The sequence below is a fragment of the Triturus cristatus genome, chromosome 8, assembly GCF_964204655.1.
Source record: "Triturus cristatus chromosome 8, aTriCri1.1, whole genome shotgun sequence".
Classification (NCBI taxonomy): domain Eukaryota; kingdom Metazoa; phylum Chordata; class Amphibia; order Caudata; family Salamandridae; genus Triturus; species Triturus cristatus.
In genome coordinates, this window is record NC_140591.1 from 1,461,084,302 (window position 1) to 1,461,109,113 (window position 24,812).

At 46.2% G+C, this 24,812-nt stretch overlaps 1 protein-coding gene across 7 annotated transcripts in view; it reads right to left on the reverse strand.

Moving 5' to 3' along the window:
* Window positions 1-24,812, reverse strand: part of EMSY (EMSY transcriptional repressor, BRCA2 interacting) — a 402,733-nt gene that overhangs the window by 233,748 nt on the left and 144,173 nt on the right. For all 7 annotated transcript variants that reach the window (XM_085623273.1, XM_085623278.1, XM_085623276.1 and 4 more), the window contains exons 11-12: window positions 24,189-24,362; window positions 8,402-8,541 (exon numbers count right to left, since the gene is read on the reverse strand). In XM_085623273.1, coding sequence (XP_085479399.1) covers window positions 8,402-8,541; window positions 24,189-24,362 — 314 coding nt within the window. The remainder of the gene's footprint in view (window positions 1-8,401; window positions 8,542-24,188; window positions 24,363-24,812) is intronic.

Here is a 24,812-nt window from a genome sequence, read left to right on the forward strand (position 1 = left end):
ACCTGAAGATGGACTGAGCAGAGTAAGAGGTGGTATGTTGTGGCTGGAATAAAATAAAAGTCAAGGCAATAGCCTTCCCATACAATGCAAAGTAACCACTGACCGGCAGTAATGTCTTCCCAGTGAGGTAGGAGTGCCTCAACCTTCCCCCAACAAGTGTTGAGTCATCGTTGAGAAAGAGGTGTCACTGCTTTGGAAAAGAGGAGCCCCTAAAGGTACCTCCTCTGCCATGCTCATTGCCCAAGTATGCACCACTTAGGGGGGATGTGGGCTGGTCTGGGTCCTGAAACGATTGTGGGTATGTCTAGTAAGGAGGTCTTTGATTACAGCATCCTGGCTTAGACACCCCTCTGAATTGCTGCTTTTTGTAAGTTGCCTTGGGACTGAGAGACTGCAGGGCACTCAGACTTAGCAATGTCTGTATCCTTCTTAATATTCAAACATCTGGTCCACCTAAGGATGAATGAATACTCAACATTGAAGGGTACATTTAGGAGGGGCTGTTGCACCTCAGGCCTAAAACTTGTTACCCTAAGCCACGCAGACCTTAGGGTCCCCATAGTGAATGAGCACACAAGTGTTAGTGCCCCTGGCTGCCATGTCCGTGGCATCGAGGGGATACCTGATATCAAAACCGCTAATTCCCCTCTTGCAGTAGGGTCTCTGGTAGGTGTTTTAACAGCTCCTTCATCTCCTCCCAGTAAAAATGATCATACTTGTAGAGGAGACCTACCAGGTTACCAATACGTCATTGCGTGGCTGTTCCAAATGCTACCCGCTTGACAGTCACATCAATTCTCTTGGATTTCTCATAAGGAAGGGAAGCCTCTGCCATAAACTGAGCAGACCCCCCCCCCCTCCTTTGAGCGCCTTAAAGAGCAAGTCCAAAATTATCCGTCCCCTAAAATAAGCTGTGATATCTGGAGCTGGCTTGTATTTTTTCCGACTCTTGGTGTCACCACCCTGTGCTTTACCTGCTCCTTAAAGATTTCTGTGGCGGACCTCAAAATGCTGTACTCCGTTTTTGACAAGTTTTCAAATAAAAGCAGTCCTCATACCCCCACAGTATGAAGCATAACCTGATGGTGATGCACTGCCCTCTGAATTACTGCATGGTATGCAGAGGTGTGATCAAGCGGCGATGGTTTGAGTGGGTATGGCTCCAAATCTTGGTTATCCTGAGGACCAGCTACATAGATCTCCATTGTAACACCCCGTGGTTCTAAGGGTGCTCATAAGGAGTCTTGAAAAAAATATGGAATAACAGATTCTAAGTCCGTATCTTGATTTTTGTGTGGAGGTGAGTGATGTGGAAGCGGTGGAGGTGTAGGTTGAAAAAAGTTAGGACAGGTGCCAGAATCTCGGACCCTATTCAGTGGCAAAGATTAATCCTGCAGCTCCTCCACGTAGTTTAAGGGCATTTTTCAGTAAGGACTCGATTCCTGGTGTCGTGGTTTGGCAATAATCTTACCAGTTCCAGGTTGCACAAAAATCATTCAGCACATCTGCCAGCTTGTCAGAAACAGAATTGTCGGAGACCTCTGACCTCACTGTAGAGTGTGGCATCACAGTCTGTCTTGTGCCGATGGCTGGGTACTTTTAGGTATCGGCTTTGACTTCAAAATGGCCTTTCAGCAACGAGGTAACTCAGTAACAGGCATCAAAGAACTTAGAAGTTGGAAAATATATCCTTATGGGTGCACAGTTAAACAATTGGGAAGAATTCCCGACGTCTAGTGACACTTTAAGATTATTAGTTAACCTCTTTCTGTGCATGAAGAAGGATTTTTGAAGTACACAAACAAGGAAACAGGTAGATTTAAAAGAAACTAGATTAACAATTTACAAAGGAATGAATGGCGAGTCATTTCTTCCCTATCTCAATTAAACACATTTTGCTGAGTCAGAACCTCACAGATGCTAAATACAAGCCCAATCACAATTAAAAAGGCTGTCTTCTAACATATGTAAAAACAAAGGTTTATGTATTACTCAAAGGGTGAAGTTACTAATTTGGAGGTAACACCATACTAAGCTGCCAAGCAGGTGAAGGTTTCCAAATTGGGGAAAATCTTTTTTCAGCCCTCCTAATATAACTTTTATGGCAAAGATAGTGAAAAAAGGTTTGCAACAGACTGTTCATGTACACTGAAAAAGAGGTCATGATTTGTGGGTTATGTATTTAGTCTTTGCCAGCCGCTTTCTGCATATGCTCTCTGAAAAATGCAGTAGATTGGTATATCACCGATGTCTCTACCATTTTAGAATCATCCAGAACCTGGAACATTAGAGTTTCAGCACAGTGGAAGGAATCAAAGGAAAAAGAGAGAAAGCATAAAAAATGTGTAAACAGTTCATGAAAAGGGCATTAGCCACTGGCCCTGGAGATGAAGTCTCTGCATTTTCACCATGGCCTAGAGATCTACTGACCGCAGTTTCCAATCCCTAAAGACCGATTGCAATATGTTATTTAAGACTGATTCGTGGTTTTCTTTGCAAAGCCTGCAAAGGACTACTTTGTATTCCTGAGATATGTGCTGCTTTGATCCACAAGCCCCTTGAAAACAGCTATCTCCCAATGACTTGAGCTTCTATTGGCAAGATCCTGGACCTGGCCTCTTGTAGCTTCATAGACTAGTACATTCTAAGTATATTGGCTAAATCAGAAACTTAGTAACAACAAAGACAGAGAGTGGAGGGTCCAAGGGACTGAATTTAACCCTTTCGATGCGCATGACGGAGCGGTTCCGTCATGCGCATCGGTCGCCCTGTGCGGATGACGGAACCGCTCCGTCACGGCCCCGCCCGCGCAACGAACCTTCAGCACGGCGCGGTAATCCGCGCCGCGCTGAAGGGGTTAAAGACCTGCAAGGAGGGTGTCCCTTGCTTACAACATAATATAATACAAGTACTCCTTGGGTCTAAACTTATGATATGTGTTTGAAGTGACAGATTATGTTAAAGTATCAACTCTCACTAAAGGAGAGAAATCCCTGTAGGACGATTACCCTCACTCACCAAAGGTGACATGCTTCATCATTTGGGAATCTCCTCTCAGTGGAAAAACCTAGTTCCACTGAGGGCTACAACCCCCTCACTGTGAGGGAGGAGCTCAGGGATGTTTTCAAGTAGAAGCTGATACACTCTCTGGGATCCTAAAGTCCCGGGGTGAATAAGTTAAAGTGCAAAAATCGCAGCGCAAAGTAAAAAGAAAATGTGATTTAAAACTACCTAGTGAATAGCAATTCGATCTAACTTTATTGGCTTGCTCCCACTGGTAGGAATAAAAAGCAGTGCAACTCATCAAGTGCCCACAGATTTATACATAAGAAAACATAGGAAAATACGTACTGCTCAAGTTCTTGAAACAAATCATTGTCTACAGACCGAATGCTCTAAAAAACTAGAGATAATGGCATGGACGAGTTTTCTTAAATTTCTGCAATAATCTCTCTCTTCATTTTTCTCTGGTAGGTTAATGGTAAAACAAACCATAAGTCCATACGGCTCATTTTAGGAAGTTATGACTCCCTTCTTGAGCACTAGGTATGGTCATGTTTCAAAACAAAATACCCCAGGTATCGCTATACCTATATGATATCAAGATAAAACCTGTTCTAATGTCAAACAAATGTTAAAAAATGATTAGGTATTCCTAGCGCCAAGAATCATCCTTACTTGCACGATAACGCTATGTAAACACCTAAACAGTTACGCAGCGCGTACTCACGTATCCGTCGGTACCCCGTCGCAGACTGAGGCTGTGACCGGAGGCACCGATCGGAAGGCGCCATTCCTATTTAAAGTGTTTGTAAGCTGCTGCTCCATGCCAGCAGCTGGTGGAAGACCCCAGAGTGGCTCATGAAGTGCCTGATCAAGGGGGAAAAACTAGACGTGTGTCACGGAGAGCTTTTGGATAAAAGCTCAGATATGATAGTAATGAATTACGTGCCATAGGCTTGCGATAGAGTTCAGTGCCCAGATTGTTTCCTTCTGGAAAGATCCGCACATCCAAAAAGGGTAGACTAGTCCTGGAAAATTCAAAAGTAAATTTCAGGAACTCATTCCTTGTGTTCATCCATTGATGGAATGATATAATAGAGTCCGGAGGACCCCTCCAGACCACAAAAATGTTGTCAATATAACGCTTCCATATTTGGATATGCTGTACATAAGGATTGTTCTCTTGCAAAATCTCTGTTTGTTCAAAATTATTTACATAAGAGATTAGCCAAACTGGGAGTGAAAACACTGCCCATGGAAGTACCAGAGGTTTGGAGAAACAACTCTTCTTCAAATTTGAAGAAATTCTCCTTCATGGCCAGTTTATTGATTATACTCATTATTTGGGCACAGTAAAACTAATATGTAACACAGATAAAAGTAGTACTTTAATTCTTCTATCATGGTGTTTTACTAAAAATCATAAAAATCATCTGAGGTATGTCCAATACGCATGTCTGGCCATGAAAGAGATCCCTCCTTTGTCACCTTAGGAATGTGGTTTGGGACTTTATGCAATAGGTTTATTGTACTAATGGTTTTTGAGCAGTTCTGCACATGCACACAGAGATCAGTGTTTGGTATAAACATACAGGTGCGCTCATGATATGTAGCGTTTTTGTTATTATGTTCACGATTTACCATATCCATTAAACTGCTTACTCGCGTTATGTCTTCAAAGCATTGCATAATTTTCCAATGTACGGATTACGATCAAAATATATTCATCTGAAGTGAATACGCACGTGCACTATGATCAGCGTTAGCAGGACGTGCATGTGCACACACGTCTAGTTTTTCCCCCTTGATCAGACACTTCATGAGCCACTCTGGGGTCTTCCACCAGCTGCTGGCACGGAGCAGCAGCTTACAAACACTTTAAATGGGAATGGCGCCTTCCGATCGGTGCCTCCGGTCACAGCCTCAGTCTGCGATGGGGTACCGACGGATAGGTGAGTACGCGCTGCGTAACTGTTTAGGTGTTTACATAGCGTTATCATCGTGCAAGTAAGGATGATTCTTGGCGCTAGGAATACCTAATCATTTTTTAACATTTGTTTGACATTAGAACAGGTTTAGGCTTGATATCATATAGGTATAGCGATACCTGGGGTATTTTGTTTTGAAACATGACCATACCTAGTGCTCAAGAAGGGAGTCATAACTTCCTAAAATGAGCCGTATGGACTTACGGTTTGTTTTACTATTAACCTACCAGAGAATAACGAAGAGAGATTATTGCAGAAATTTAAGAAAACTCTTCCATGCCATTATCTACATCTCTTTTTTTTATTTTTTATTAGAGTATTTGGTCTGTAGACAAGGATTTGTTTCAAGAACTTGAGCAGTACGTATTTTCCTATGTTTCCTTATGTATAAATCTGTGGGCACTTGATGAGTCAGACACATGATACAGAGTTATATACTTTTCTTTTTGTAGAGCGGGGCCCTCTTCCCTGAGCTGTCGCCAGGTTGAGGTGAGGCTATAAATATCCATCAGATTGGGTGAGTTATTTTCCACCTTTATAATTGGTGATGTAGAGGACATATATTAAGGTCCTTTATCAACCTATTTTGTTGCGTGTTGTTGTTCACAGATTATGGGTTATTGACCTGACAGATGCCTAATTTCTGTTTTCTTAGGCATTTCCAGTATTACTGAAGAATACACTGGAAAAATGGTCTAGCATCACCGTATTATTTTTTTGCACCTTGATGGTTTTGTTCACTTTAGCAGCAGCTTTGTATATTTCTATGGTCCTGACGAAAGCCCGGATACTTTGTTGATCAGAGGGGCTGAAACATGTTGACTGTGTGTTCACAATCAGCAGTCTAATTTCCTTACTGCTGTTGCACTGCTTTTTATTCCTACCAGTGGGAGCAAGCCAATAAAGTTAGATCGAATTGCTATTCACTAGGTAGTTTTAAATCACATTTTCTTTTTACTTTGCGCTGCGATTTTTGCACTTTACCTTATTCACCACGGGACGTTAGGATCCCAGAGAGTTTATCAGCTTCTACTTGAAAACATCCCTGAGCTCCTCCCTCACAGTGAGGGGGTTGTAGCCCTCAGTGGAACTAGGTTTTTCCACTGAGAGGAGATTCCCAAATGATGAAGCATGTCACCTTTGGTGAGTGAGGGTAATCGTCCTAAAGGGATTTCTCTCCTTTAGTGAGAGTTGGTACTTTAACATAATCTGTCACTTCAAACACACATCATAAGTTTGAACCCAAGGAGTTCCTGTGTTATATTAAATCAGAAACTTGCCTGCCATCAGAGAAAACAGAAAATACTGGATGGGTAAGGGCACGAACCCCGACCTCCAGCAGGCTTATGGGATATTGAGACCGTTCTTGGACCAGACGCCTTGAACTATCAGATTGCCTAGGTCCCCCAACATGTGAACGTTGCATCTGTGACAATGGATTGCGTCATAGGGTCCCAACGGCAAGGAAGTCCTTAGAGAAGACTGTTTCAACACCACCACCACAGTAGAGAGGGGATCACTGTCTTGGGATTAGGAAAGTAAATCTTCACAGCTCTCACTTCTGCCTCCATTAATTCTCTCGGCATAGTTGCAAGTGTACCATGTTAAATCTGGAAATTGTTATTGTCAAGATGAATCAGGCCATGGATCTCAGAAGTGAGGGGAATCTGTCTTGCTGTCACAGTCTGCACCCTTTGAAGGTGAAGACATTTTAGTTGTAAAGCGGCAACTCTCTCCTCCAAAAGAAACACTTTCCTTGAGTTGTATCTAGAACACTCAGATATGCACATTTTTAAACTGGAATTGATGTTGATTTCTTAAAAGAGACTTTGCAGATGAAGTTAGGAGAATGTTTTTTTTCAGTGAACTGGAGGAAGCTACACCCTTGGCTCTTCCCTGGTAAGGATCTAATGCCTTGGAACTGAACGTTCACAAGAAGCACAATCACTGACAATTCGCAGTTGTTTCACTGGTTCCACTAAAGGAGGAAGAGTATTCCTTGGAGGAGGAGAGAAGCCTTGTTGAACCCATTGGTAGAAGCAGAGCGTGTCTTCTAGCAAGTTTAATCCCCACGCTGTTGGGACATACAGTTGTCTTAGAAATTTGAAGAGAAGTCTGGTCAGGTCAGATTCTGGGCTGATGATTACTGGGTACATGGACGGACTAGAGAAGTTGCCTCTGAGGGAGAGTCTCTTTGATGGTGAACTACCGCACTTTCACATAGATTACATCAATACTGACAGAGTGCTTGCACATTCAATGGTGTGACATATGATGGTAATTTGACATCAAGGGGGTTCTCGTTAATGACGGGTCAGTTTCTATCTTGATGTAGTGGTCAGAGCAATATCAGTTTTTGAAGGAAAGCACTTGGGAGTCCATCAACCGTCACAGTTTCTTTTGCCACCTACTCACACTAGTTCTCTTTCTTACCCAACTGATTGAGGGAGTCTTTGGAGGAAGACAGATGCAGTTGAAGGAACCCCTACACTGGTCACTCTTTCTTCTACCTGTACCTCAGTTTGAGGTCAACCTCCAATCTTAAATAGGTTTAACAACCCCAAGCAGTATTAGAGGATCCTTCTCTCACAAAGTGACAAAAGGACATGAGCCTTGAATGACCTGCAGGTACAAGGCATGCACTTGCGTAACAAAACTTGAGGGGTGGGGGGGCTTCCCTGCAAGGTACGCGGAGGGGCTCCCTCCGGACTGAATCGGGAGCTCTACGGCCAGAGTACTGTCCTGAGGGGGGCCCCAGAAGCTTGGGGGACCCCTCTTACCGCAGGGGCTGCGGGGGCCTGTGTTAAGCCACTGAATGCATAATGAGAAAAGGAAGCTGTTGGCTCAGTAATGTCCTATGTTCAGCTTTCCATTGCTGCTGTCTATCTGGCTGTATTTCTATTAATTAAGTACAGTTTTTTCCTAAGGACTTTAGGGCATCAATGTAATACTGCAAAATTGTCTTGGGTATCACTTATTGTTACCTGAGTATTATTTGTTAAAAGAAAAGCACTTGAAAATCAGTTAATGTAGTCTGATACAGGTTGTAGTCTATGTGTAAGCAATTAAAACGTACACATTCTGACATTTATTTTGATAGGTGTATAAGTGGCTAAAAGTGGTCTAGGATCCAATGCACGGGTAGGACAACTCTAATGTGTACAACTGTCAAAGATTCTTTGATGCAGAATTGGTTTAACCATCATTAAGTGAAATAAACGTTTAATGGCTCCACACTTTGGGCGGAAAATGTTTCAATTCAATAGATAATGAAGTTCTACTCAATATTGGTATGTTTCTAGAGTTCCCTTTGAAGGGCAATGAATAGTTTAATGACTGACAACCAAAACAAACTATCAATGGGAATACAAAACATTATTAAAATATCCTCAATGCACAACTGTACTTACGCCGGCATTTAGCAATGTTGTTACAACATTTTTGCCTTGAATGCCTTGAAAAGTAGTTGTCCCCTTTCCAGTCGTCTTTTGCACAACAATGACATTCGGCTTAGATGTCATAGGGATAGTTGTTATTTTCGTAGTAGTTCCTTTAAATAATAAAAAAAAAAAAAGAAACAGGAGGGCTCGGGTTAAATGAGATAGTACAATTTTCTGTTGATGGGATTGAATTCCATTAAGAAAGCCAGTCTGACATTTCCAAAACAACTTCTGTAACAAATTCTCTGAGGTATCATCCTAGCTGCCTTTTCTTACCTTCACAAATTCCCATCAGCACATGCACCCACCCGGGACTCATAACTTTTTTAAGGGGTCATATGAAAACAAAATGATGTGTTACAGAGTAAGACAAAAAGCAGATTTTATACTAATGGTATACTTAAATCAGTTCCATGCATGTCTATCGCATATAAGTTCTGAAGACCTATTAATGTGTGATCTTTGCTTGTGCCCATCTTTAGCTACTTTCCAGTGATGTATGCATATGGGTTAAGCACGTCTTCACTCTAAATCCCGCACTTTTGCAGGAGGAAAAAACAGAACTGGTATTCTATACCTTCAATACAGTACCAGGACATTCCAATTGAATAGAAGGACATTTAAAAAACTGTACGTTGGCTTCTGTTGATTCTGATGTAGGCTTTGTGCAATCTCTGCAGATTATTTATTTTTCCATTTATTTAATTATCTTACAGACTGCGACTCACGGAGAATATAACATTCCAGCACAGCACAGACTGGTTCTGCGTACCCTATTACATAGGTAGCACATTACATATCGCATTCCCTCAGTTCCAAGAATTTTAGCACCTCAGGTAATCTAAAGGGGATAGGCATGCGATATCAATACATAAAGAGAACAGCGGGTGTGAGAAGTTGGCCTGATATGTAGTGCTCACTATTCTAGTGATCACTGTGTATCATTCCAAACGACCCTTATTGATGATTGGTTGTAAGTCAACCTTTTAGACCAGCTATCCTAGTAGCGTGGATACGAGCAGTCTTTAGGCTAAACTCTAGAGGGCGTGTTAAGCCAGCTGTTTACCATCACATATACCCCTTGAACGTCAAGTGAAAGGACACCACACAAGTTGTTATGAAAATAAAAGATATTTATTTATAACAAGACTACCCTGGCTCTTTATGAGTCAGGGAGCTAAGCACACTACAAAACTCTTAGAAAATACTTCAGTTGCACAATTTACACAAATGCCCGAAGGGCACGAGAAACCATCTACGCTAACAGTGAAATGCGAGTGGTTAGAGTGAATATGCTACTTACCAGTATGCATCTGTTCTTGGCATGTAGGGCTGCTGACATTCATATCTGTGCATGGATCGCCGCCTAGTGTTGGGTCCGGATGTTTGCACGTTGTTGTCCTGGAAGAGTCTTCGAAGTATCCTTGGATAGGTGACTCCTCCCCTGGACTACAGTGCGCATGGGCATCCTCTCCATCCTCAGATTGTTTTTCGCCATTGTGGCAGTGATGGAGTAGATACAGAAAGTGATGACCATGCTTGCAATAATTCTGAGAGCTGCAGCTGCGACAGGCGCCGGGGAGGAGGGAGGGCGATATGAATGTCAGCAGCCCTACATGCCAAGAACAGATGCATACTGGTAAGTAGCATATTCAGTTCGAGGCATGTGGGCTGCTGAATTCATATCTGTGCATAGAATACATAGCAGTGCCCTCTATTGGCGGCGGCTACCCGTGCCAGCTGCAGCGGTCTGAAAAAGTGTTTTGAGAACAGCCTGTCCTACAGCTGCCTGCTGTTTTGACTGCACATCTACGCAATAGTGTTTTGTAAATGTGTGTGTAGTGGACCATGTGGCTGCTCTGCATATATCATGCAGGGGAATGTTTCCTAGGAAGGCCATGGAAGCCCCCAACTTGCGTGTTGAGTGGGCTCGTGGTGGAATAGTTAATGTGCGTTTTGCCTTTTGATAACAGATTTGAATACACTTAACTATCCATCTGGCTATCCCTGCTTTGGAGATGGCGTTACCTTTGTGGTGTGGGGCAAAGGCAACGAACAGTTGTTTTGTCTTCCTGAAGGGTTTAGTCCTGTCGATGTAGTACATGAGGGCCCTCCGTACATCTAGTGTATGTAATGCCCTCTCTGCAACAGTTTGTGGGTTTTGGAAGAAAACGGGCAGTTCAATAGTCTGGTTCATGTGGAACTGCGATATTACCTTGGGCATGAATTTGGGGTTGGTACGTAGTACGACCCTGTTGGCGTGAACCTGAATAAATGGCTCTTGAACGGTTAGTGCCTGGAGTTCACTAACTCTTCTTAGGGAAGTGATCGCTACCAGGAAGGCTACTTTCCAGGTAAGGAATTGAATCTCGCATGAGTGTAGAGGTTCAAAGGGTGGACCCATCAGGCGTGTGAGGACCAAGTTGAGGTTCCACATTGGAGCCGGTGGGTGACTAGGTGGAATGACTCGTTTGAGTCCTTCCAAGAATGCTTTGATGGCAGGCACTCTGAAGAGAGAGAGGTGCTGCCTGGTTTGCAGATAGGCTGATATTGCGGTCAAATGGACCCGTATAGAGGTGTACGCCAGATTGCATCGGTATAGGTGTAAGAGGTAACATATGATGTTGTGGATGGATGCGTCCAGCGGGTTAATGTCATTATTACCGCAATAAATGACGAACCGTTTCCATTTGGCTGCATAGCAAGCTCTTGTAGTGGGTCTCCTGGCCTCCTTGATGATGTCCATACAGTCAGGTGGCAGATTGAGATAGCCAAACTCTAGGACTTCAGGAGCCAGATCGCCAGGTTCAGCTGTTGCGGATCTGGGTGCTGAACCTCTCCATGGTTCTGCGTCAAATGCGCGGGTTTGATCCGCAGCCTTTGATGCGGTACCACGGAAAGTTCGAGGAAGGTGGTGTACCACGGCTGGCGTGCCCACGTGGGAGCAACTAGGACGAGTGTCAGGGAGTGTTGTCGGAGTTTGCGAGCCACCAGCGGTATCAACGGTGCTGGAGGAAAAGCGTACGCAAATTTGCCGGACCAGTTCATCCATATCGCATTGCCCTGCGACTGCGGGTGTGGGAATCTGGCGGCGAAGCTTTGGCATTTTGCGTTTTCGCTTGTCGCGAATAGGTCTATTTCTGGGTGACCCCACTGCTGGAAGTACGGTTGGAGTACCGATGGGTGTAACTCCCACTCGTGCATCTGGTGGCTGTGTCTGCTGAGCAGATCCGCCATCTGGTTGTCCTTGCCGGGGAGGTGTTCCGCCATGAGGAACATGTTCCTCTGAATGGCCCACTTCCACATGCTCTGAGCCAGATGAGACAACTGTGGAGAGTGTGTCCCTCCCTGCTTCTGTATGTAGTACATTGCGGTCATGTTGTCCGTCCGGATCAACACGACCTTGTTGCACAGATGTACTTTGAAAGCCTTCATGGCCAGGAAGATTGCCATCAGTTCCAGAAGGTTGATGTGCATCTTCTTCTGTTGTGTCGTCCATAGTCCCTGCACTGTGTAGTGGAGTACATGAGCTCCCCATCCCTGGAGAGACGCGTCCGCTGTCAGTACTATTTGTGGAACAGGCTCTTGGAACGGTCGGCCCTTGCAAAGGTTTTGTGGATTCCACCAATGCAGAGAGTTGTATGCCCGACCGCTCACCAACACTAGGTCTTTCAACTGTCCTTGAGCCTGATTCCACTGACGTGCTAGGCACTCCTGAAGTGGGCGCATATGTAATCTCGCGTGCGGGACTATGAAGATGCAGGAGGCCATCATGCCTATCAACTGCATAAACACTCGCGCTGGAAGCGAGTGGTTGGGTCTGAACTTGGAGATCAGCGCTTGTATGCCGTTGATCCTCACTAAATTTGGCTGAGCTGTGGCCGCCAGAGTGTCTATAGTCGCACCTAGGTACTGTTGTACGTGTGCGGGCTGGAGATGAGACTTTGGGTAATTTAGTGAGAATCCCAGACTGTGAAGAAGGTGAATGGTACGGGACACGTGGCTTGCACATTGCTGGGCCGATCTCGCTTGAACGAGCCAGTCGTCTAGGTAGGGGTAGACGTGTATGTGCTGTCTCCGTAAATGTGCCGCCACCGTAGCTAGGCACTTTGTGAAAACCCTGGGCGCTGTTGTCACGCCGAAGGGAAGGACTTTGAACTGATAGTGCTGCCCCTGAACAGTGAACCTGAGGTATTTTTTGTGTGAGGGGTGGATGGGTATGTGAAAATACGCATCCTTGAGGTCCAGTGATGCTAGGAAGTCTCCCTGCTGGAGAAGCGGAAGGACTTGCTGTAGAGTGAGCATGTGAAAGTGCTCCGAAAGAATGTACTGGTTCAGGGGTCTCAGGTCTAATATAGGCCTGAGCGACCCGTCCTTTTTTGGAATTAAGAAGTAGAGGGAGTAAACCCCCGTGCCCCGCTCGTGGACGGGTACGACCTCGATAGCGCCTTTTAGAAGCATACTTTCTACCTCTTGCTGTAAGAGCGTCAAGTGCTCTGAAGACATAGGACGGTTTCTTGGTGGTATTGTGGGTGGAGTGGAAGTTAACTCCAGACAGTAACCGTATTTTATAATATCTTTGACCCACCTGTCCGTGGTGATGGAGTTCCACGTGGACAGGAACCGTTGTAGCCTTCCCCCGACAGGTGTTATGTGGTCGGGAGGAAGGGAGAGGGCGTCACTGCTTGTTCTTGGGGGAGGACCTGGTGTTGCCGTAGCCACGTCCTCTGCCCTTGGTACTGGAGCCACGATAGCCACCTCGGGTGTTCTTATCGTAGGTGGTCTGCGTATTACCCTTGTTATATGTTTGTTGTGACCCCTGTCCTCTGCCTGCTCCCTTGTTTCCGGGGCGACGAAAGGAGCCGCTCCGAAAGGACTGAGTTTGTAGGGCGCCCATGGACTTTGCAGTGTCCGTGTCCTTTTTTATCTTCTCGAGGGTGGCGTCAACCTCAGGCCCGAACAAAAAGTCGGGGTTGACAGGCTGATTAAGGATATTGTTTTGTACCTCAGGCTTGAATCCTGAGATACGTAGCCAGGCGTGACGTCGTAGGATGACGCTAGTGTTGATGGCCCTGGCAGCCGTGTCAGCAGCGTCTAGTGCACATTTGATGGCAGCATTTGTGAGTAGCTGTCCCTCTCTGATAAGGATTTCTGCACCTTCTTTGTAGGGGTCAGGGAGGTGTTGAAGGAGTTGCTCCATTGTGTCATAGTGCGCCCTATCGTAGCGAGCGAGGAGCGCTTGAGTGTTAGCTATGCGCCATATGCTTGCAGCTTGTGCGGCAACTCGCTTGCCGGAGGTCTCCAGCACCTTGGACTCCTTGTCCGGGGGAGGAGCGTCACCCGTTGTCTGCGAGTGTGCCCTCTTGCGGGCATTCGCCACAACGATGGAGTCGAGTGGTAATTGTCCTCTGATGTAAGTAGGATCCCCAGGTGCTGATCTGTATTTCTTATCGATCCTGGGGTTTATCACTCGTGCCCTGGTGGGTTCCCTGAAAATGTCAGTGGCTGGCTTAAGGACCCCCTTCAACATTGGCAGAGTCTTTACATGTCTTTCTGAGGATGCAAAGGTGTCCATTAGAAAGTCATCTTCGATGATATCAGAGTGAAGCTGTACATCATGGTTGTTCGCCGCCCGTTCAATCAGAGCGTTGAACGCCGCAGTATCCTCTGTGGGTGACGTTTTTGCCCCATATAGTTGTGGGTCCTGTGCATCAAGAGGTGCACTGGGGTCTGCAGGGTCGCCCCAAGTTTGGTCAGGGTCCTGCTGGTCATCAGGGTCCGTGTCCACATGGTAGGGGACTTGTTCACCCATGTAGTCCTCCAATGCATCCGTGTCGGAGCGTGTGGGGGAGGCCCGGTGTGGATCCTGGTAGGGTGAATGAAAGGGTTCATACAGGAGAGGTTCTGTGTCCACAGGCAGCTTCCTCTTTAGCGGGATCCTGAAAGGTTCCAATGGCGGTTCCGAAGTTATCCTTCGGTCGTGGAGAATCATCCTGCCAGTGTCGGCGTCGATGACGCGTGACGGTGACGGCTCGACAGGCGTAACCGCAGTTTTGGTGGCCTGTGTCCTGAGTTGAAACGCCTTCGGGATTGTGGATGGAGGCAAGCCGAAGGTAATGCTGGTCGGCACCGACGAAACCGCTGGATCGATCGAACCCGACTGGTCCTGGAGGGCAGCCTTGGTTTTGCAGCCTGGCATTGCGCCAGGCCGTACTCGGGGCGCCTTAGAGGTCGTGGCCCCCGCCAGGGTCGTCGAGGCGGCTGCAGATATCTTCTGCGCCCGTGGTGCATCGAGCCGAGGTGCGGAGATCACCGTCGACGTCTTCGACACGTGAGGTTTCGGTGTCGTCGAGGGGGTGCTGCGAGGCGTAGCAGGCGGGACGGCCCTCGGTGTCGGTGGCGTCGACGCCGGTAACCGAGCAGGTTTTTCGGCGCCGATGGCCTTCTTCCGTTTGTCGACTCCCATGTCGCCCGTCTCGAGTTCGGCACCGAAGTCCCCCTTGGTGCGGTCGGTGCCGACACGGTGCGCCGGCGTCGAAGGTGTTGAAGGCCTCGATCCGACTAGCGCCACTTTCAGTTTCGGTTTCGTAGGAACCTGAGCAGCTTTCGGTTTCGGTTTCGTGGAAGGGAAACCAGCTGGCTTAAGCGGTAATGGCTGCCGCTGAACGTCCGAGGCCGGGCCCGAGGGCGGGGCCGAAGGACTGCGTGATAGGTCTCGGGTAAGGCCCGAAGGCGATCCCTCGACCGGAGCCATAGTCTGTGGCACTGGTGAATTCTCGGTTTGAACAGGTAGGCCTTGTTCATCATCGGAGCTACTCTCTTCGGCCCCTAAGGCCTCCTCGTCGTCTCCTACCTCGGTGTCGTCTTCACCTCTGTGGAAGAGTGACTCGTCGGCCTCGTCCGATCCGGGTTCTTGGTCGGAAACGGGACTGGAGGGTAAGACTTCTACTTCTTCGACGTCGTCCGCGTCGTCGAAGATGTCAGCTGGGGCCGGTGCCGCGTGCTGCGCTTCGAGCCTCGCCGCTCGACGATTCCGCAGAGTCTTCTTTGAACGGAACCGGGCACAGGCCATACATGTCGACTCGTCGTGGTCCGGCGAAAGGCATTTGTTGCACACCGGATGGACGTCGATGTGTGGGTACTTCGCATTACATACCGGACACCTTTTGAATGGCGTCCTCGATTCCATCGTCGAAGTAGTTGATGGACAGGTAAATGCGAACAAAGTCGGTGCTGGAAGTTAGTAAACTAACAGAGAGTATCGAAAACCGATCGATAAACAGTACCGACGCGAACTAAAGGCCTCGACAAAATTTTTTCCTAACTTGAGCTAAGATAGCACATCCGAACCCAATGGCGGAAAAAAACAATCTGAGGATGGAGAGGATGCCCATGCGCACTGTAGTCCAGGGGAGGAGTCACCTATCCAAGGATACTTCGAAGACTCTTCCAGGACAACAACGTGCAAACATCCGGACCCAACACTAGGCGGCGATCTATGCACAGATATGAATTCAGCAGCCCACATGCCTCGAACTCTGGAGTTACTGATTCCGGAGTGATCCGATCAGTGGGACTAAACGAAAAAGGGACTGGACACTTGTAGAGCGAACCTGCGATGGAGCACCGAAATGCTCGAGTTACCTAGCCCAGAGGCTGCGGCTGCGTGAGGTTCGGCAAGGTGTCGGGAGTCCTCGTTGTAGTCTCAGGAGCCTGAAAGAAGAAGTTGCTGGCAGGCGACCAGTGTCGATGTTTCAGCGAGATCCAAGCCTGGATCGGTGTTGAAGGAAACCTGAAAGCAGAGGGGACTCAGTTCTCAACCGCTAGCCAGCGATCGTGTGGGTACCAGGAAGGTACCGGCTGAAGTCACCTCGACCAGGTGAGTGGATGACGTCGGACTCGGCTGTTCCTCGGACCAGGAGGCGCGGTGGCGACCAGGATGGAGGGCGAGCTGTCCCACGAAGGTGTCTGCTGTCGATGATGCTGGGCCCAGGAGTGGGGCAGCAGGTCTTGGCAGTGGCAACCCACACAGTGGAGTCAAGATGGCGTCTGGAGTGGACCAGGAGGGTCCGAGGTACTCCTCTGTTGAAGGGGAGCAAGGGCCAGTCTGGAGCAACCAGACCAGTGATGAAAACAAACTATCGGGGTGCGTCGTGAAGAGGGCCACAAGCCGGTCGGCGAGTGGTCGGACAACGCGGTGAACAGCAAGGAGCAGAAGGGCCCCCACGCAGATCTCGTGGATGCTGGGGAGGCGGACTTCGGTGCTGGAGCCGCTCAGGGTTAGGGCTTCTCAAACCCTAGGTACACTCACTCGAGGGTCCCTCGGTGGGCGTGTTAGATAAGCGTCGTGCAGGTTCTGAAGATGGCCGGTCCCGCAGGTCTCGTCACACCTACGAATCTCAGCTGGGCTGATGATGTAGGTAGAGGTCAGAGATGGCAGGGAACCCGGGTCTCGTCGAGCTGGGCAGTCTTGATCCGTGGGAGAGACGTACAGCAAACCGCAAGCGCTTAGTTGGTGCCTGCTGGTGCAGGGTGGCTACTCCTTAGCCACAAGGGAGAGTCTTCAGAAAAGTCAAGAGTTCCTTTCGTGGAAAGTAGTTCAAGATTCAGAATTATCCAATTTGGGAAGGGGACCCGCTCCCACCTTTATTCTAGGAAAAAGGGGCTGGCCTGTGACTAGGTCCTACCTCTGGGTGGGACCAGGAGGGGGGTGGTTACACCCCTATCCTTTGTCCGGCTTCGCCCCAGCTCAGGGGCTGGTGTGCCCCCGAAACTGGTTTGAGCCGGGCTATGCACAGTGAGCACCGGGGTGCCACTTGCAATCACCTTCCTTTCAGCCCTGCCTACCTGGGATACACAAACCCTGTCTGGGATGGTGCTAACACCGCCCTCGACAGGAAACCCTATGTCCAAGCCCCCTTCGCTGGAAGGTCTCCCAGCAGCAGGAGGTCAGACTTGTGTCTGGTGGCAGCATCCTTTTTGTGATGCTGAGGCTTGAGTCAACTTTAACCGGGGTTCAAGGTTACTTCCATGTCGTGTCCCTCTAGAAGGGTGGAATGCTAACCCCGTCGCCAGAATTGGCGAGGGGTTCGTATTCCAATTTGTATGACACCTTACTCGACATGTGTAGGTGATGCAAGGCCAAAGTTAGCAACTAACCGCAAGGATTATAATGCATTTTAAGGTAGTTGGCCCGCGTCACCATGGAACGGCTATTTAGGACTTGGTTCCGCAAGCCGTCGACGGGCTCAGCTCGCGCCAGAGCACCGTCCCACATGATCCCCAGCACTCTGCCTTCAGGATTGATAAGGCCTGCCATAGGAGTGACTGATAGGAATCCATGTGTCCATTTTAGGGTTAGGTATAGGAATACTACACCTACAGCAACGGGTGATTACACCACCTTGCCCCAGCTGTCGTGCAGCCAGTTGTGTCAAATTTGGGCGGCCATCCAGGGGTGGCATAATACATGCTGCAGCCCCTGGTTGGCCCTGGGTACACCGATGCCCTGGATACCTGTGGTATGCTGAGACAGGGACTGACAAGGCGGCCCAGTTCCAATTAGTGGATGCACCTAATGTACATGTGTGTTAATTTCGAGAGAGAACAGCTAGGCTGTGGGTCTGATTGGCAGGCCCACAGCCAGGGAAAGTCGTAAACCAATGAAGCAAAAGCAAAAAATCTGGGTGATCATAGGATTGCAGACCCTACTCTCCTACAGCGGGTTTCTAAAACTTTACATTACTTACGATGAGCAACAATTTCTCATAAAGATTTTGTTATCTTTCAAAGATTTGCAATAACGACCCAACAATTGTAGATGAGGGAAATCTTAATATCAAGAACAATCTAAGCTATCCAAATTACAGTGAACCAGCAACCTCCCAAAAAAGAAGCGGTCTTTGTAACTCATACAATTGTTGAGCAAACGAATGCGAGAAGTGACTACTGAAAATGTACCATGAACAAGAAAGTAGCAGTGGCAAATCAACTCCTGAAAGAATGGCCAATTATTTCCCCAGGTGGGAGTACTGATGACTGAGCCATAGCATTATTTAATGCCAGAAGCTTACAATCTTAAAATGTTCTTTGTTTATAAGAAATAAGTTAATTACCTGACAGTAGTGTTCTTTAGCATTGGTACCTTTGATAGACTGACATGCCAGAATCATTACCCGTTGTCTGGCTGGAAGTCCCTGGTATTTTAAATGAGTGCAGAACAGTGATAAAATGGTGATAAGCCCAAAACACAGTGTTTAGTAGTAAATTCACCTCACTGAAAAGCACTGTTACTTCCGCAAATGAAGCAAATGTGCTGAATACGCAAAGTCCCCTTAAACACCACCTAGCACAGTAGGCACATATGTGGAATGTAAAAATCAGTGGGCTCTGACAGGGAAGAGGTATGGTTGTCAATGTATGACAGAGCAATGCTGGGTAAGCTAGCAGATATTAATATATAAAGGAAGTGGGTAGTGGGCATACTGCAGTGCTTAATTAGTAAACAATATAAGTGCAAGGCCCTCCTCAAGAGGCCATTTGAGCTGGCATCACCTGTTGCCCCTACAGCACTGCCAAAGGCAGCACCAATACAACTACCAACCATAACACCCCTGCAACTGTGACAATTCAAACGATTACAGGCCCGCAAAGCTATAAGGATGCCTTAGGTGGCAGGTATTAGTAATTTTTAATACATATTGAATTAATAAACAACTGATGTTGTGCTAATCTCTAAATTAGACAAACAGCGCCACTGTGTGCAGGTGCTGGTGTTGACAATTCAGTGACGGTGCTGTGCACCGGAAACTACCAGCCTCATATTAAACACTGGCGTACTGAAACATGTAACACAGAAAAGCCTGTCTCACAAAGGTTCTGCTGCTGTATTCATATGCAGCTAGTCGGGCTTGATGTACGTGCACTTATTAGTTCAGGTTGCTGCAAAGAAGAGGCCATGGAGAAGCACTCCAGCATACCGAGCCAACGTTGAGGATACCCTTAGTAGAGTACACCATCACTCTTATATCCAAGGAGTTGCTTTATGTTTTTGAACAGCAGAAGATGAAGAATAATAGCCATCATACTAGGCATTGCTTAGAGAGGGAGTGTCCAAAGTGGCTCAATTTCTTTTAATAGTCTTTAATAAGTAACATTTTGGTAACCTTCACATATATAGAGTGCACTAGGCTACCTCCACAGTTAATGAAGGGTTTGAAAAGAAGGAGCGAAGGACTACTGGTATGTTGAGATGGAAGTCAGATGATGCTTTGGGCGCACACTTTTGGGTTATCTGCAACACCACTTTATCCTTAAAGAACCAGAAAAAGACATTCTTGACAGTCAAGTCCTATAAATGAATCACTCATCTGGATGAAGTCAAAACAAGCAGCAGTATCGTTTTTGAGGAGAGGAATTTAAAATCAGTTTGGTGGATTAGTTGAAATGGTGTGTCATGAGCTGGCAGAGAACTGTGTTCAGTTCTCAAGGAACTGACTGCCACCTTAGTACGGGAAAAGGACAAAACAGTCCTTTCATGTACTCTTTGATCACTTTTTGCAAGAAGAACAAATGCCTTTGAGAAGAGTCAGTATTTAGAGCTGGTCACCAGGTGAACGTTTTCGGTGGCATGCTTGAGGCCAGATGTAAAAGGTATGGCATTATCTGATGGGGCTCTACTGCAGTGGGTGCAGGACTCAACCTGCACAACAGAGGCAGAAACGTTTCCACATTGCACTGTATGTTTTGGAAAAGAATGGAACAGGGGCTAAGTCAAGACATCTCTGCAACCATCTAAGTCAGGCGTCTCCAAACGGTCGATCGCGAGCTACCGGTAGCTCGCAGATGCCCTGCCAGTAGCTCGCGGCCTGACTCCCACTTTAGTAGCCTATTGTTGTCATTTTGTTTATTTTTTAGGCCTTTTGCAGTTCCTTCTCTGCCGCGGTGGGAACCAATTGCAATTTGAGCCCATCTAGGGCGGGGTGAAACTGTTGACGTCAGCCAGCGCATGGGCAGTGTTGGCTGCCCACGGAGAACCACTATGCGCGCCTTTTGCTGCCCGCCTTTTGCTGCATGCCTTCCTGCCATGATCCTGTGCATTTTGCGGCCGGAGCGGCAGCCTGCGGCAGAATTAGCCAAATGGAAAGGTCCTAACACTGATGAGGCCAGCACCACGCAAACTTCAGAGCAGGTACACATGCCTTCTAAATAATAGGAGTCTTGCGGTCTTAACTAACGCTTCTGAATAACTCTCCTTTTAAATAGTACTTGCTACCGCAGAGTAAATAAAAAGTCCTACTGCGGCTCAACTCACTGTTAGTCTCTTTACCGACTTCTGGAGGAAAAAGAGTTTTCGTCGGGCACGCCGGGCTTCCAACCAGTGAGCTGCTTGTAGCACACAGATGCAGATGAGCAGGTGCATGGCTCACTGAGCTGAAACGCGTGCTGGGCTGCAGGTTCAAATGCCGGCCAGGCCCACTCAGCCATCTAGCCGTCTGAGCTCAGTAGATTGAGTACCAATGCAATGGGTAATAATAGTAATATCTACTACTGTTTACAGCACTTACAGATGGCAGCAGGCGGTATGAAATGCCATATATATACAAAAGTGATTTACTATAAACAGCAAACTCTTAACGCAGCGATCTATCCTGCCACCATGGAGTACACCTGTGCACATTTATTTAGAACACGTAGGTTTAAGCAATCAATGAGATGACATTTGTTTTACGCTACTTTAATTTTGCTGTGGAAACGACATTGCCTTGGCACCGTAAAAAGAGTAGTGAGAGGGGGTCGGGGGGGGGGGGCATTTGGTGAAACATTGCACTGTTACCCACAGCGCGGATGCTCCCTCCTCCAAGTAATCTTTCCATCTCTGGCAACGATCACTTCAGACAGGGAGGATTTGCTCGACAAAACGCTGTTTGCCCCCTCTAACTCTAGCGTGCAGGTTTAAGATCCGTGACAGCTCTCGTGATTTCTAGCTACCTGAAGACGTCCAGTGAGCCTTGTATCTGGTGCAGACATTAACATAAGGTCGTTTGCTACTGCTGAGAAATGCGGCTCAGACCGCTGGCCTGAAGACACACACACTCTCCTCTTCCAGTCCAAAGAATGCATAATTAAGTTACTGGCTCCGGTTTGTACCCAGGAAGAACTTCCAAGAGGTGCTTCTTTTTTTAACACAAAACACGTGTAAAACGCATTTAGTTTCATGATATCATGCGAGTAATTTACAATGAAGTGCAAGGCTTCACAATTCACTTCTACTGTATCCCATTCAAAACAGTTCCTCACCCTTGCAGTGGCCATATGTTTCTATTGTAAACGAGGCCAATAAATTAATTAGGAGAGTTGAGCATGGGCCAAGGAAGCGACGGTCTGAGGCCCCTTCCTTGCTTGAGTAAAGAGTTGAAAACAATGCAAATAGTGGCACAAAAGGCATATAAAAATATGATTGAATGTTTTGAAAATCATAACGTATATTTCTTTCGTATGAACAGCATTTTACAGTACTTACATTGAGAGGCATTTTCAGAATTAATAACTTTTGAACATGAACCAATCATTGACTACCACCATCCCTGATGATAATGCTATAATTATATAAACTAAGTGGCAAGTCATGTGCACCATACATGTGGAATCGGTTATTATTACATGGAACAAATTTAAAGTCTGTTATGAGAGAATTAGTTCAGTGCACACCCTGAACTCTGGCATTTCAAGGTCTGGTCATGTGATGATGTGGATTAGAAAAAGGAGGTATGATATAATAAAATATTTGTATTGCAGCATTTGTTTATAATGCTCACTACCCTGCAGTGCAAGCCAATCCAGGTAGGGCTTCTGGTCGGAAAGGTGTTGTCTTTATTTTTTGAGCCTATGTGGGAAGTGTTCCATGTTGTGCGCGATGATCACTGAGGTTCTATTCCCGAGTTATGGAACGTAGTAGTGAGGTGGATGAAAAGGTGTGAGAGACAGATGTACATGATATGGTTTTTAGTATGAAATTTCTAGTTTTAGTATGATTTCTTATGATTGTAGTTTCTTAGCTGGTTATGGTAGAGGTCAGGAGTACACAGTTTGTTGAAGAGGAAAGCCAGGACTAATAACAGGCTCTCTGGTTTCATATTGTGCATTGCAGACACTAAATAGGTGTCTGTTTATTCCTCGTCAATGAAGCTAGGCATGGAGGGACTTTGGGAATAATGTACAAGTTGCTTGGCCTTTAGTAGCTCGCAATGATTTTCACGGATCAGAAGTAGCTCTCACTGCAGAAAAGGTTGGAGACCCCTGATCTAAGTGTTTGTACTTTAGCTCATCAAGAGCAAGACTCGGAGATTCAGCGATATGTGTTCTTGATAAACACTTTGGCCCTGATGCAAGGTCAGAAGTGTTGGACTGACTCAGTGAACAGTGGAGTGCTTGAGAGCCGTATTAGACGGACGTAGCAGTACTGTGGCTGCCTTGTAATAGAGATCAGCACCAGTTTAGAGAGTTATTCTTTGCCTGGTGCAGTTAAGAACACATTTACTTTCAAAGTCATGGACTTATAGACAAGAGATAGGGACAAACACTCTATTCATAGAAATTCCATAGGTCTGGAGTAAAAATACTGCTTAAATTAGTTTCTCAGAAGAGCATAGGCCAAAACAAACTCTAGGCGCGATAGCATCCCACACCACATTAACAAATAAAATTTCCATGCATGAGAATTGATGCCTAAATCTATAACTTTGTTTTTTTATCTTACCTTGACCTGTTTTATAATCACTCAGAAATGCCAATAAAATTCTTCATTAAAAAAAGCATTACGGAGATTGATGACCATTCACTGAAAACTAAAGTGCAGGAGCTGAATTAACGATTGTGCCCCAGTGTTTTATTATATGGAGATTCTTTGCTTCAATGTCTTTTGAAATCCTGTTCGATGCCTTTTTTGGTGAACTCTTCAACTTCGTTTCCTCTGGGTGCTCTTCATCGCTCGACAACCCAAGATCTTTCAGCAATGTTTTTTGTGACTGTGCTGTGGAGTAGTGAGCCGACCTCTACATTTCCCTAGTCTTCAGTGCGATGAGCTGAACTCAGCACATGTGCAACAGCCCTCCAAGCCGTGATAATTAATTTGGCAGACAAACCTCATGGCTGCCCTTTTGTGCATATGTGTGGTGGCACTTCAGGCAGAATCTAAAGGGGATATGCGAAATCCCCGATGTTCATTTTCCAACTCCTTGAAGTTGAAGTTCTTCAGAAAGTAAGCTTCCTTTATATTATAAAAAAAAAAATTCTTGGTGGAAGCTCTTTTCCCTCGACATCAGCCATATATCATTCAAATTCCTTCAGCATTCTCAAGGTCACGATCCATTGATGAAAACTCAAAAAATTCTCGAATATCCTCCGTGTTCCTGCTATGCTTCCTGCTCCAAAGGCTGGAAAAAGGAATCTGAAGTTGTGTACCATGCAAAGGGGCTTCCGGGGCAGGTCCCTGACATCAGAGAGATGGTCAGACACCGAATGGTTTATGCTGCCCAGGATAAAAAATACATAAAAAAGAAAGACACAAAAGCAATTACGGGCCCAAACACTACATGTTGTAGCGATGCATTGCTTTAACATTACATCCCCTAATTATCCTCGCTCACAAGAAAAAGCCACACAGAGAAATGATCTGCACAAAGAAGGCACAGTTATCTAAAAGCTGAACAAAACACCACAATTGAGTAGAATATCCACTACAAATTCAAAAACCTACCAGAAACAATATTGCTGCTGATTATCTTGCCTCCCAGAGAAGTCAAGGATTTGGGTACTACAGTAATAATGCTCCCACTGGTTGTTTTGACATAGGTGGCACCTCCTGGTGTAGATGCCATCCGAGCCCCAAGAGTAGAGGTGACTGCTGGCCGCGTGTAAGTCGTCTGGGTACCTATTTAAAATAAAGAAATATTAAACACAGCTGATATTGCAAGGAGTATGAAATGAAAATGTACCGAAATATGTCAGATGCATTTATGATTTTAGAAAATATATTTGTATGCGTGAATGTGAGAAATGTGAGGCTCTAGGTATGGAAAAGGTAACTTTCAAAAACTGCCTTTTCCAAAATATGTATTACAAATAGGACTTAGCAGTGAACTGGGCTTGTATTCAATATTTTAAAAAGTCCAAGAATTAATGTTGTAGCTGTTACGTAGCTGGAGATAAAAATATTACATTTAATATTGTATTACAAAGCTCTCCTATGTAACAGCTAACCCCCCGACAGTGAAACCCTGCTACAGTGTCGGGAAGGTCGAGCAGTAAATTAGATGCTTTTAAATTTTGTATTTATCTTGTCACATTTACCGGTGCATCAAAGACAGAGGTCAAATATCAG